Below are 14945 nucleotides of genomic sequence, written 5' to 3' on the forward strand. Positions count from 1 at the left end.
TAATTTTTTGAGTTATTGACAAACACTAATTGATTTTTATTCGTACATGACTTATTTTTTAGATCTTAAAATAGTTCCGACAGCCTTGTATCTTTACATCTGTATAAAATACAAGTAACAAATATTTTAACTACGCATAAAATGGTTTAAAATGTTTTAGTTCTATATTTTGTTTTTCTTTTCACTATTTCACTTCACCTTAACACAGCAAAACCAGGAATTTTTATACTTCACGTAGTATTTTTTTTAAAAAATTATGAGTCAGCATAAATTGAATTTCAGTCGGCTATACTTGATCTACCCCCCCCCTCGATAAAATTGTATAATGCCGGCCCTGCGACCATAACTATATGGCGAAAGCAGCCCGGCCCGGCGACGGGTTGAGATTTCGGCGGACGTAACCGGGTCGATCGGTCCCGTCCGTAGAGGAGAGACGACGTCCCCGTCGTTCCAGGTGTCCGCGATGGTTGTGTGGTAACACGCCTATCCGGCTAACAGTCTCTCGTTGAGTCGACGATGAACTCGTTGCTTTCTCACTTCTTGCGAGCGGAAGGCCTTGGTTATGGAGCTCCATAGTAGTACAGCTGGTGGCGTCGAAATCCAGGAGAGCACTGGAAGAACAAATTGCTTAGCTTTTACAAAAGGCAAAGACATGGGCGGGACAGCGAAACTTACCTTCTCGGTAATAAAATCAGAAATCGAAAATCAACAAAAAGAAAATCATCGTATTCGTAAGTTCTTGAATACCACGAGTCAAACAACAAGTGACGAATAATATTGAATTTGTGTTTGAAAACGTGTTGTAGAAATTATATATATTTACATTTAACACGTACGAATGTAATTTTGTATTTTTATTCATCCAATTTACTTTATTTATTTATTTATTTTTTAATCACAAGTCTACTGTGCGATACTGTACATGCAACTGCGGAGAGTAATAATATGGTTTTTGACATACTACAAAAATACAGAGGTGTACTGCATACGCCAGGGTCTATTCTAAGAATTTTTGTCAATAACGCATTAAATTCCTTCTACTCCTCTATCAAAAGTCACATTTATAACTCTACTCTTAACTAAATATACTAAATATAATTCTTTATATGAATAAGTACTACGCTAGATATTAGGTGCACTCTCAAACTAATACTGTACTTCAAATATGAATAAATTATACCAGTACAATAAATAGAAAGCCGACGATTTGTAAAATAATTATTGGTGGAATTACTAGAACTGAATCAAAACAAACCAAGGCTCGCATACCTATTATAATGTTATATTCATAACACATATAAATAGTGTATTATATACAATATACATAATACTAAATCAAACAAGTACAATTAAGGAAACAATTAAGAAACGTATATGTTCGGCGTAGGCGAGTACTGATAAGGTAATCGACTTCCGAAAAATAATCTTTAAAATAATACATATAACTGATAAAATAATTTAACATGTAATATTAAAAATTTGAAACTCACTTCACTAAAATACGCGTAATTCCCACAAAATTATGATATTGGTGGTTTTTCAAAAATATAATTTTCAAACCATTTTACCCAGGCCCGTAGCCATGGGTTACAGGTGTAGTAACACTCCCCCCCCCATTATCCGCTTTAACATTATACTGAAGTCTAATAAAGGTAAAAATTGATCATAAACCATGATAAAAACATATTTATCATAACGAAATATATACATAACAATAATGTAAAGCAGGGATCCGGCTTCTCATTACATCGTTTTGTCTAATAAACCAAAGCCGTGGTTTTATGTCGTATCATGCGCGATTTAAAATAGATACATATGACAAAAATGTACGTTTGAAATTTTAATATGATAAAGTATTTAAATACTTTTTTATACAATAGTATATTACACATGAATAGATATTCATGTGTAATATACTAATGTGTTTGTATTCTTGTACAATAAAGTATATGTAAAGTATTTATTTTGTTGTGTATAATTTTGAATAACACCCCCCTATTGAAATAGCTAGAAAATAGCTATTTGAAATAGCTAGACGACTGAGTTCACCAACCTTTTCACACGTAATTTTATCATTATAACATTATCAACAGCATAAAAATTTACTTCTAAAATCGCAAAAAATGTTCTCGATATCGCAATCATTGCTCAACAGCGCCTTACAATATACCCTGGCATACGCGTCTATAATAAATAATAACTCATAATATACATATATATATATATATATATATATAGATGTATTATTATTGTGTAATTGTATTTTTTATAAATGTAGTTATGTTTAATATATTTATAAATGTTGTATACGATGATTTTACACTACTTTTTTATCGCTAAAATTTTTTCAATCTAACATTCTCCATACCAAAAGGTATGAACTTGGACAGACAGTAAAAATAATAGTTTCTTCCAAATGAAACCGAAAACAAAATAATAACGTATAGAAAATATACACAATGATTCATAAACCAGTTTTGGAAAATTGTTTTCGTCAAGATAATATTGTTTCCCATGTATCAATTATATGTTACGACTAGGTTACATAACAAACCCAGTAAAAAAATAAAAGTGAACACATGATCGCACACGATTAGTACTTAAATCGAATGTATATACACGTTCAAGTTAAAATTAGTTTAGTAATCATGAAATAATTTGTGAATATGATATCGTTCAAAATCATAATGAACCACATCGGCGTATGCACTACGTATACATTTCACTCGAGTCAACAATTTCCCATAATCTGTACAGTTTCACAGTGCGATAAAAAAACAATATTGTCAAATAATTATTCATTCACATTTATTATATTTTCTCCATATAAATACATATTTCTAAAAATGTTGCCGTGGTCCGTATATTCTATTTGTAGACTCAGATTATTTCGCTATTGTTGGTTGGGCCACGTGACCAAGGCTCCACATTCTTCACTTTATTGAGTAAATGAACAAATCACATGAGGTACAGATATAACACCAAAGTATGTAAATAATAGTGTTATACGCACTTATCCGGGATATGAGTCATGGATATTACTATTAATTGTTTTATTATTCCAAAAAATTGTTTATTTCAAACCATTAAAAAAATAAAAATTGAAAAACTAGACAAAACAAAATTATTCAGTTACTGGTAATTAAAATAAAGTATATGCAAAATTATTAATTGTCACACCAAACATATATTTATAATAATGTAATATTTGTACACGACAATTAAATAGCTCTATATATTACCAATAATGTACTACGATATATTCTAAAATCAACGTAAAATTACACGTAAAGTATGTATTAGAGTACAATAAATGTACAGCAAACATAAATACATTAAAAAATAATATGAGCATATACAACTTTTCAGTATATACATAAATAGAATATTAAAAAATATTTAAATTTAAATAATCAAATAAATATCGCAGATAACTAAAAAAAATTCAAAACATGATCAAGTGCATCACAATTCAATTTAAATAATAGCAATAAAACAAACGACAAATAGGCGACGATCATAAATATTTAAATATTTTATAAATTATTAAATTTAACTGAGCAATAAGAAGCACCGCAGCGTATATATTAATCACAAGAAAAGCAAAAAAATTCCGTACAAAATTAACATGAATAACGCAGCAAAAACCGACAGTAATGTGTAATACGCCATGTATAATCTGTAAAATAAAAAAAAGAAATTAGCCATTAATTTAATAATGGAAAATATTTATAACAGAACGCTGTACTAACTTTCTAGAGTGTTTAAACCCTTCGGGCAGAGTTTCTATTGGGTCTTTCACGATATACGTTCGAATCCCTACCACGTGTCTTTCGAAATATGAATCCCAGTTCAGTTTTGAAATGTCGAAATTGAATAAGGTCCGATCCAGTTTTGACAGTTTCTGTACCAGAGATCTCGTGTTGTTGTCTCGAAACACCCATGATTTTAAGCTGAAGTAGGATATAACACTGGAAAATTTGTGCATTTTCTTATATCCATCCATTAACCTGGAAAACAAATAATGCATGCGTTTTATTCATTCAAAATCGACGACCGCCAAAAAACGATTCGTCTCGACCATGACACATACTGAGGTTTTCTTCCGGTAAGTTTGGCAATGGAATCGATGACGAATGCGGGTACGATGTGAAGAAGAAAACATAGAATGATGTATTCGAAATGGTATTTCGTCAGTCTCAACAGAATCGGCCAGATCTAAAAACAAACGCATTGCCGTCAAATTATCATGTAACGTAATTATGTTCTGTAAACGATACAACAGCGTAATAATATATTGTGTTATCGTTGTTTCCCGTTCAAACAGCTCACCGCTTTCACAGAAGGCATTTGGTATCCATATTTTTTGTTGTACACCATGAACTCACCCCACGTCAATGGATTTGAACTTGAAGACACGTAATTGTAAATAGGTGGCACGAAAGAATCGTTCTCTAATCCGTCGTCTTTGACTACATCATTAGCGTTGTTGTGCTCTTTCCTAGAATTTAAGAAGTATTTTTTTTTTTTTTTTTTGTAATACATCACTATTCATTATAGTACGGTATAATCTCAGTATAGTGCAATTTTTATCTCCGTAATTAATGGTTTTAAGAACATTTTTACGCGCACGAAGCAAATGCGAAAGTAGCAGTACATCACGTTGATTTTATACGAATATATTAAAAAATAACGCGTCATGTAGGCAGTTATGGGAAGGAAAATATAAAATAAATAAAAAATGAGAATTATCATATTAAATAAATTAATCATAATCTAAATAAAAAAAATCCACAATCACCGGGTAGAAAAAAAAGACTAAAATATCTGACACGATTTAATAGCTAAATTGTACTGCAATGAAAATACCATAACATTTAAACAAATGTTTTGAAGTCACCAATATATGATCAATATTAATAGTGAAAAATGTTTAAATAAAATATTACGTCTATAGGTCAAAGGATCTGGTGTGGAAGGGTAACACATAACGTTTAGAGAAGATTCTTTTTTTATTTTATGAATCCGTCGGCTTTTCACATGGAGTTCGGCAGAGAGTTTGCGTTGGGATCTAGCTGATCATGTACAAAATCAATTACCATTGATTGTGTATGTCCCATGCACAAGCCAAAACAGCGTTGCTAACGTAGTCTCCGGGAACGATGTCTGCTATTTTCTTGGGGTCCGCGATCATGACCCGCATCAGACCTATTCCAGTAGCTGCTACGACCCCCGTCGGCCCGTAGAAATTATTGATCCATCCGCTTAAGGGTTCATCGGATGTGGCGATAACTATAAAAAAAAAAAATCAAAAAGGTAAAACTGTAGGACTAGTAAGTCTCGTACAGGTAATTGTATCCGTATATGAGGTGCACTTGAAATATGTGCTACGGGTAAGCACGTAATTAACATGCCTGAACATGAATAAGGAATAATTTATTAAATTATTGTAACCATCTGGAAACCGGTAAAATCGCGTGATTCGTACAATAAATGAACCTATGGATAAGATTGTGGCGGAAAGAGACGTTATCAAAACACTTTTGGTCTTCAAAAGTAGATAAGTTATATTTGTAAAGGACAAGATTGTAACTATAACATGGTTGAGGAGAGGGGGATTAACTACAGAAGCCACTAGGATTTGAATCAATAAAATTTTACTACAATAAAATGTGCTGTACTCACTCATCGATGGCCTTATGATGCCCACAGGTAATCCTTTGCCGTGAATAATTATTTCACCTTCGGCAATGGCTTTTGTCATGGCATATGTGTTTGGCCATTCTCCCAAGAGTCTGCAATGATAATAATACGGTTAACACGTTAAACCGTTATCAGTTATCGATTTAAAATCATTAAACATCTCATAAGACATTCGCAGAATTTGATTGTGTGTAGTATTGAATCCGCAACAATGCTACATAGCGTTCACTCGGTGTAGTAATTAATTTTGGTTCTGTTATCATCACGTTTATTTTTATCAATGTTTTGAAATATTTTTTTACAGACATATTACTGATGTTATTCGTATTTAGAATCCGAATAATGTTACGAAAAATCATATAAATGCTTTTAATTATTTATTTAACGATATTTTTTACAAGTTATGTCAGATGTTCAGTTATTTTTATTTTTAAGGCGTTTTGTGCACGTGGCATATTCCCAGTAGGTACGATAATATACTTAGTACTTACGCAGGTGTGATTCTGTTGATATAATCGTCATCGAGAGAATTAACAAGGTTTGATAATTTTTCTCCACTAATAGGTGATGGGTAAAACACCTCATCCACAACATCCCTTCCAGCACAGTTTGAATACGCAGTCGAAATATGAACGAATGACTATTATTAGGAAAACACAATGATTTTAAATAAAAATAAAACTATGGATGGCGTCATTAACTAAGCTTCTTACTTTTAAATTTTTTATTTCTCTGCTTAGTTTCAAAATATCTTTTAGAGCATTTATATTAATATTTACGGCAGTTCTTAAATGTTCGTCGAATCGAACTGTAGCGGCGGAATGTATGACTATGTTCACCTGAAAAAAAAAAAGTTGTATTTAATAACAATTTATTTTAATAAATTGTTATAACTGTTGTTACATACTTCATTTTTAAGAATTTCCATGTATTGTTCACCTATTCCCATGTTCGGCATATTACAATCACCAATAACAGCAGAGATCTTTTCTGAGTATTTCGGTTGTTCTTTTTTCATTAATGAAAATATCTAAAATTATATAATACTTTTTAATGAGATCAGAATTTACTTTATCCTTGAGATTATTTTAAATTGATATTTTTTGTATTGAAACTTTTAACTATTTTGAATTATACATATAAAATATATTAATAAGAAAAAAGATAACTTTCAAACCAAGGGAGTAATTATTTGTTTTACAATTTGTCTTGGTCTCAAATTTTTTTACAGTAAAATTATATCACTATTACACAATTTATGAGAAATTTGACACAATATTTGTAGTGAGCTGGCTTTGAAAGTTGTCCTTACAACGATTAAACAACAAGTTTGTCGTTTGTTCACTTCCAATGGACGGTTTTTAAATACAGATATATTTAAAAGTTTTTATTTTAATAAAACAAGTATTTTCAAAAATGTTGATTGTGTATTTTTTTAACAGATAATTTAGACAGTTGAGCACAAACACATTAACCACACAAAGAGTTAAATCATATCATGTTTGTGAATATTTCGTTACTCATTATTATACTTTGATTAAATTGTGCTATGTCAATGAATGGCTCGAGATCGAGGAAAAAGATCAATGATTTTCGATGCTCGAAAAACCAATTATAAAATTAACATACATTATTCTTACTTAATATGTTTACATAAAGTAAGAAATATTAATATTAAATATAAAATGTTAAGCGATTAATTCACTTAGTTGCTAAAATTATTGTGAAGAATTTTAAACTGAAAAATAAAATTGTTGTTTTGACATCTTTAAAGGTTAATATAAAAATAGATATAAAAATATCTAAAAAATCTATATAAATAATAGATATAAAAATAGAATAAGAAAATAGTATCTAACTCTACTATGTAATGATTAGATAACTATTTTGATTATACTATATTCATTAATCTAAAAAAAATTAAATTATTGTATTTATTACCTAAAAAACCGAGTTTCTAAATCAAAGACACAACCGAAAAATTAAAAATATAATATTGTTAATTATACATAAGGATTTTTTTTTTAGAAAATATTTTATACGTCTCAGTATAATTTAATAAATAAATTTAAGAAACTAAAAATTTTAAGGATTATCATCGTTTAGTGTTTAAATTCTTTACTGATATATTGAAAATTGTAGTATAAAAATATAACATAAATGTTTAACTGCAGGTACAAACAATTTATATTCATATTAATATTCTTTATTATTTTACTGTAGTGAAATAGGATCCATCAGGATGTTTAATAAATTATACATTTCTCAACTAATTTATTAAAGTGTTAAAGTAAAGATTTTTATTTCAAATTAAGTTTATAAAGTAGAAACTTTAAAATTCTAACTGTGTAACAATTTTTCGCTCATAACTATTATTATATTATTTATTATTATATTTTTATAATAATTAATTATATTGTGAATCACTGTAAAGCAAACACAATACGAAGAAAATCACATTTTAAATTAAGATAACGTAAAAAATATTTGAACTAAATTGTAAAGATATACAAATAATACAATAATTTGATATAAGGAAAAAAAAATTACATAATTATTGGCTTAATTATATATAACAATATATTAAAAGATTTTGAGTGAAATAAGGCAAGTACTGGATTTACTATAATGCATGTTTTTTCTAATAAGAAGGAAAATATAGAAAAAAGGTTAGGTTTAGGTTAGCAAGCTTATCAAACATTCAATTTGTGTATTTTAATTTTAAAAATTTGAGATTTACAAGATTTCTCATACAATTTTCTTTGCAGTAACAAAAAAATATTTTATCAAAAAGATAATATACAGTCTTAAGTTTCAAAAAAAGATAAATTTTGATGAAATCGGAATGCGAGTTTAATTAAAAAATACTTACAGGGTCATCGAATAGTTCTTTAAATCTATCTTCGGTAGTTTTCCCTTTCTTCTCTCTGATTAAAATATATACTCTTTTCACGCCGGAACAAGTTCTTTTAATGAAAACCAACAAAACATTAGCATTAATTTATTAATATACAACTATGATCGTAATATTATTGTCTAAATTAAATCATCAGTAAATAGTAATTCAAATTATTGAAGTGAATCTTTGCGTTTATTTTTGAAAAAAACAGATTTGAATAAATACTATAAATTAAAAAAATGATTAGTTAGTACTATCTATTTAACTATTAGTTATTCTAACTATTAGTTTTTCTCTTAAAATACGTATTTTAAGAGAAAAACTAATATGTACAAAAGATTGGGTTTAAATTGCTCTAACTTTGGTCGAAATTTCGTAAAAAAATACCTTAAATTTGATTTAATTCATAAAACGTTCAAATTGGTTTTATAAATTTCAAATATTTTCTTACTTCATCTTATATTTATATACTAATTTATATCTAAACATATTCTAACATAAATTAAAATAATATAGAATATAATAAATATGAAAAAAACTATACAATGGCAACGGAAAGTTCGGGTTGGAGGTTTAAATCAGTGGTTTTCAACATTTTACGAATAGTTACCCCAATTTTTACTTTTTCTTTAATTCTTTAATTTCTTAAATTGTTAAATCTTATATGAAGCAGATTATGTTGGCATTATTTAAAGTATCCTTTAAGAATTGAAGGAAGTTATTATGAGTGAATGAGTAAGTTTATTTATACTATTATGTACGAAGAAAAGTTAGAATAACATTTCATTAATGAACCAATCAACTAATTGAAAATAAATTCATTCGTAAATTTAATATTTAAAAAATATTTATAAGATCAAATAACACCATTAAGTGTGAGTTTTGATAATTAACCAACTCTATAAAATAATTTTAATATTCTTTGAATTTTTTGTGATCACAATGAATGAAATAATAAAATAAGAACATTCATTTTTCCATCAGATCCTGTGTTCTATATACATTGTTAATATATTATGTATTTTATAAGCAATTAAAAATCAATTAAATAGATTACAATAAAACAATAAAATGAAAATCAATGATTCGATAAATTTTCAGTTACATTGATAAAATAGTAAACTATTCAAATGATTAACAAATATGATATGACTATTTATCAATCGTGTTTGGGTTTATTGATTTCAACTTATGTCGGTGAAAAAATGATACCTTATTAATTTTTCCAGTATTAGATTTCCCATGAATCCAGTAGCACCCGTCAAAAATACAGTCGTATCATTATAAAACGATTGAATTTCTGATTGTTGAGTTGTACTCTGACAGTTTGGGTTGTAATTATCCATTTGCGGAGTGGCAGTCATCCTGGAACATTAAGCAAATGATTATTATTTTCGTTATGCAACATTATTCAAGTTCATTAAAACTAATATGTTATCAGCCAGTGGTAATACTACCGTGCACACCTTTTCCACAACAAATGTGTTGTTTTTTTTTCATTTTGAGGGTAAAAAGTTAAGATTAAATTCCTTAAATTTAGTACCATGCGACTATCTTACGAAGTACTATTTCTATTTAGTTATGATCAATATTTTATTAATATATATAAATTAAACATTTACAAAGTCAAATGTTACTTACAGTTACCTGTACTAACTTTACAAAAAGAACAAATTAAAAAAAAAAAAAAGGAACCACCATACATATTAATATTTATAAGAACTGTACCTACATAAATTATGGTTACTAGTTAGGCTATAAGTTCATAGATTAATAAATGCCCCGATTGTCAACCTTAGTTCATCATACATTTTTTTTTTATCTTTGTGAAATTTATTTTTAATTTGTAGGCATATTATAACCATCCGCTTTTAAATTATTTAAAGTTATACAGAAAAATAACATGAATAGGTGAACAAATGACAAATACATTTATTAAAATTGTTAAACGAATATTGAGATGTTTTAATAATAATTTATTAATAGTTTTCTACTGCTTCAACCTTTGACCTTATTATTCAAGAAAACAATACATTTATTCTAGGACAGACATAGACATATATCATGTGAATTTGAGTTAATTAACGATTTATATTGTTTATTAAATATTAGTATACTCGGTCATAATCGTAGAGGATTTTTCGAATTTTGTAGTTTACGTAATTCACAAATGTTTCATAAACTATTCGTAATGAATAATTTTAATTAAGTAATACGATGTTAACTATGACTATTAGTGGATTAATGTAAAGAATTTGTTATAAAATATCACGTATCTACATTTATAAGAACATTTAGGAAAATAACTAGAACTATAAATGTGTTGGTATCTACTCGTAAAACATTATAATTTGTGTACGTTTTTGAATATTTGTACATGATATTATTCAAAAATAAATGCATAAACGAAAAATATACTATTACGAAGTATTCTATATTAATCTATATTTTTTCGATTCCATAAAAATAGGAAAATCTCTGAGTTTACTAACTCAATTTTATTGATATATATATATATATATATATATATATATATATATATATATATATATTACGAATAAAGAATTCAAAATCGAAAACTTTATTATTTTACCTATATAGCTGTACACTGAACTACAAAAAATTTAGTCACATCAATTTCTCATACGCGTGTTTTAATGAACTTCTTAATATTTAACGAACGGTCGAACATCATTTCGGTTGTACGACCCACTGTAAAAACCGTCGAACCGCAGCGATACAGTAACGTGCAGTTATCCGCACCCGGACGAATGAAAAAAAAAATCGGCATTTCAATGTGAAATCGAAAAGATTTTTTTTTTTTTTTTTTTGCTGTCGGCGCCAACCAAAACTCGTGTACACGAGAGACTTGGTCGGTCGACACGTGCTCGACCGTTCGCTGCAAAACGACTCGTCTCGATCGTTCGAAGACGTGCGAACCTCGCGCGGTTCAATATCGTTCAAGAAGTTCGGGCAAAGCGTTCGCAGAAAATTACGCGCGTCGTCGTGAGATCGTGGCGAGAGCGGTTTTAAAACATCGGAGCTTTGAACGCTGCGCGCGAAAGTTGTGCACGGTCGCGCGCGCGTTGAACATTACCTGTTGGCCCGAAAGTGGTTCAGGTGATTTCGTTTTGCGATCCGGACGACTATACGAGTTCACCGCGCGTGTTCGTACCGGGGGACAACGTACCGTCCGTGCGTTCAACCCCGAGGGAAACGATCGGGTACGATTTTCCCGAACACAAAGACGTCGTTACGGGACAAGCGGTGTGCGGATGTTCCGTCCGGCAGGTGCGCAGTTCGGTTGCTCCGGTGGAACTGACGAGTACTGCGACGGGTGCCCGTAACGTATCACACCGGCGGTGCTCTTGAACGAAACGTTGACGGTCTAGGTCGCGCTGAGAACAGGGGGATTTCCCCCTGACGGCGGGCCGCGTGTCCTGAGCGCGCGCGCGCGCCAACAACCGGTTCTCGTATATTTATTATTTTTTTTTTTTTTTTTTTTTTTTGAATTTTTTTTTCCCGTTCGCGAAGACGTCGCACAGTGGGCGGAATTTCGAAAATAGCTGGAAACAAATAACAAATGTAATATATTTAATTTTAAATGTTTCAATGTACTTATAACGTTACGGTACAAGTTTTTAATAACATTTAAGATTTTTTTTATAATTTATCGGGCATATACTAAAAAAAAACATTAAGCAAATTTAACATGCAACACACTATTTCGTTTAAAATTTGAGTCGGTAATCATAACCGTTTTTTCGGAAGTAATTGAATTCGAACAGGTTAAAAGAGTCAACACTTTGGAGGATAATGACATCATTTTTTTTAGAAGGATGTGACCGTATTGACGATATAACCGGATCAGAAGTAACAATTAGACGATGAAGAAGATCAATATTTGTATCAATTCGACTGGTTTTCCGAGTGAAATGCTCTCGAAAAGATTTATAATGCTTATTTCTTGCTCCGAGGATTCCTCAGATAGTTGTCCAATTGGTAGTAAGCAATGTTTTATAACATCAGTACCGTGTAATAAAATTTTATGAACACTAGCCGGCATATAATACCGGTTATAGTGTTCTATGTAAAGTTTTGCCGTGTCCATAGCATACTTTTTTTTAAAAATTCAAACAATTCTCTACGCATGACACCTAACAAAAATAATTATTACTTTGATAGAAGCAATGAAGAGCAAATAAAATATATGTTTAATTGAATTTTATGAACTTTGGAATAATTTAGCATAGTATTTTCAGAGGTCAATTTTAACCATTTTTTTTTTAAACTGCTATCAAAGTTAAAATATTTAAAATTAAACGTAAAATGTTGCATTGGTAATTTATAATACTACCAAATGGGTGGTTAAATTTATAAACATAAAAAATTAATTCAAACACACCTTCTTTAGTATCATCCATATTAAATAAAATATATAATGCAGAAATCAAATGACTCTTACAACTCGAAAAGTCAAACGCAAATAACTCAAAATATTGTACGACAGACCAACCTATCGCAGATTATCGTTTACAATTTGAAGCTTGTTAAATATTATTATATCTTAATTACTACAGATAGGTGTTATATTATCTTGACTATAGTAATATAATAAACAAATTGTATAAGATAAAAGCAATTATACGATAAGTGAAAATTATATTTTTTCCACCTATTTTCGAAATTCCGCCCACTGTGCGTCGCGGGGAAAACGCGAAATCCGAAAACTATAACGTCCGACGGTCACGCGAATCGTTCCGATACGACTCGTCGCCGCCACGGTCACTGCAGACCGAACCGACCGCAATGCAATAGATCTGTTCGAAGACGCGACCGAATGCACGACGAACGTTTGCATAACGCACGTCTTGTAGTTTCGAAACGCGTTATTAGATTTTTACGGTTTTCAATCGAGTCCGCGTTTAATCTCTAACGAACCGAGAATCGTAAAACTATAAACGATTTGTGTATGCTCTTCAATAACGGGGTACATTTTTCGTTTTTTAAATTTTCATTTTAATCGCAATCGTAAAAAAAAAAAACTCGGTTTTACGTTATTGCGTATATTTCGGTTATTTCAAATGCACGTGCGCAGAAGTATTTCCCATGATCTGCGTGTTATGAGTTCCGAACCCTACTACTCTACTACCCTGCTCATCACATAACTGCGCATGCCAGTACAGTTATATATTAGTATAAATTATAATTATATTATTATATGATTATAGTTAGGGCTCGGATGTTTTTGGAATTTTAACAATATAAATGCATATATCAGTGTACTTTCAAACTTTTTTAAAAACAATTTAAATTAAAGGTAGATAAATGACAAATTATTGATCTGTATAATTGTGTTGACCCAAATATAATATTATAATTTGATTAGATTAAAAAAAAAAAAAAAAAACATTGTATCACGCTCATATTTTAAATAAACATATACCTAATATTAAAAAAATATAAAAATGAGAAGTTATATACAATTAATTTAACATTTTTAATACTCAAAGTAAAATACATTTTATCCTGCATATTTTAAAGCTTATTCTTTGATTAAAAAATGCATATTTCATGTTTTCTTTGTGCACATTTTGAATGTATATTAGGTAATTTTTTACAAGGCTGGGCAAGTTAATGATATTTTTAACTCGGTTAAATTAAGTTAATTGAGTTCATGTTTAATTAAGTTAACAATTAAGTTAATTCATATGAGAATTACTTAAATTATTAAAAATATTGTTAAATGAACTTAAGTTCAATTAATAATACTATACGGAATATTTTTATATTGTTTGCAATGGCTCAATGCATATATTTTCCTGATTTAGAGTATAAATACATGCACATTTAACACTTTTTTTATGCATCAAATTCACAACCCTAACAATGAATAATGGAAACAGAGCGAAACACGCGAAAACTATTCTGCTACCTAGTGTACATGCGCGACACCGTATACACAATTTGTTCATTATTGGATGTTTCACCTGTGTTTTGGACTGTCGTACATTAAACCAAAACATGTTTATATGCTGGTACGATGGTGGAAATAAAATAAATAAAGCACACCGATCGTGTTGGATGTTGTACGCCCGACCTACCGCAAAAGATGTACGAGGTTTATCTGCAGCGAGCTGATGACACGACGCGTGCAAAATACCATTACAAATTTGAAATCCCTGAAAGGCGAACAACAAAAATCAATGTAAACCCGATCGAGCTTAATCTTTTAGACGAGGATAATGCGAGAGACGTTTGTGTGCCAGACCACGTATCCGCGTATTCCCCGCGGGATGTTTCGCAGAGCAATTAGACCCCAGTTCACATTTTATCTTTTTTT

General features: G+C 29.8%; 1 protein-coding gene across 1 annotated transcript; it reads right to left on the reverse strand.

Annotated features, from left to right (window-relative positions):
- Positions 1-3557: 3557 nt before the first annotated feature.
- On the reverse strand, positions 3558-11965 carry LOC112682893 (fatty acyl-CoA reductase wat-like). The gene is made up of 12 exons (XM_025553659.1): positions 11700-11965; positions 9815-9967; positions 8576-8669; positions 6611-6733; positions 6417-6542; positions 6195-6343; positions 5686-5795; positions 5100-5292; positions 4333-4501; positions 4094-4218; positions 3753-4010; positions 3558-3679 (listed from the first exon to the last, which is right to left on the reverse strand). The coding sequence occupies exons 2-12, from the start codon at positions 9964-9966 to the stop codon at positions 3592-3594; spliced, it is 1587 nt and encodes a 528-aa protein (XP_025409444.1). The 5' UTR covers position 9967; positions 11700-11965; the 3' UTR covers positions 3558-3591.
- Between the last annotated feature and the right edge of the window lie 2980 nt (positions 11966-14945).

The sequence above is a fragment of the Sipha flava genome, unplaced genomic scaffold (assembly GCF_003268045.1).
Source record: "Sipha flava isolate LNK unplaced genomic scaffold, YSA_version1 213_pilon_pilon, whole genome shotgun sequence".
NCBI classification, from domain to species: Eukaryota; Metazoa; Arthropoda; class Insecta; order Hemiptera; family Aphididae; genus Sipha; species Sipha flava.

Coding starts and splice junctions, on each gene's coding strand:
- LOC112682893 (XM_025553659.1), bottom strand. CDS start 9,966: ATGACTGCCACTCCGCAAATGGATAATTACAACCCAAACTGTCAGAGT. Junction 6,543..6,610: donor TGGAAATTCTTAAAAATGAA/GTATGTAACAAC, acceptor TTTTTTTTTCAG/GTGAACATAGTCATACATTC. Junction 4,011..4,093: donor CTTACCGGAAGAAAACCTCA/GTATGTGTCATG, acceptor TTTGTTTTCCAG/GTTAATGGATGGATATAAGA.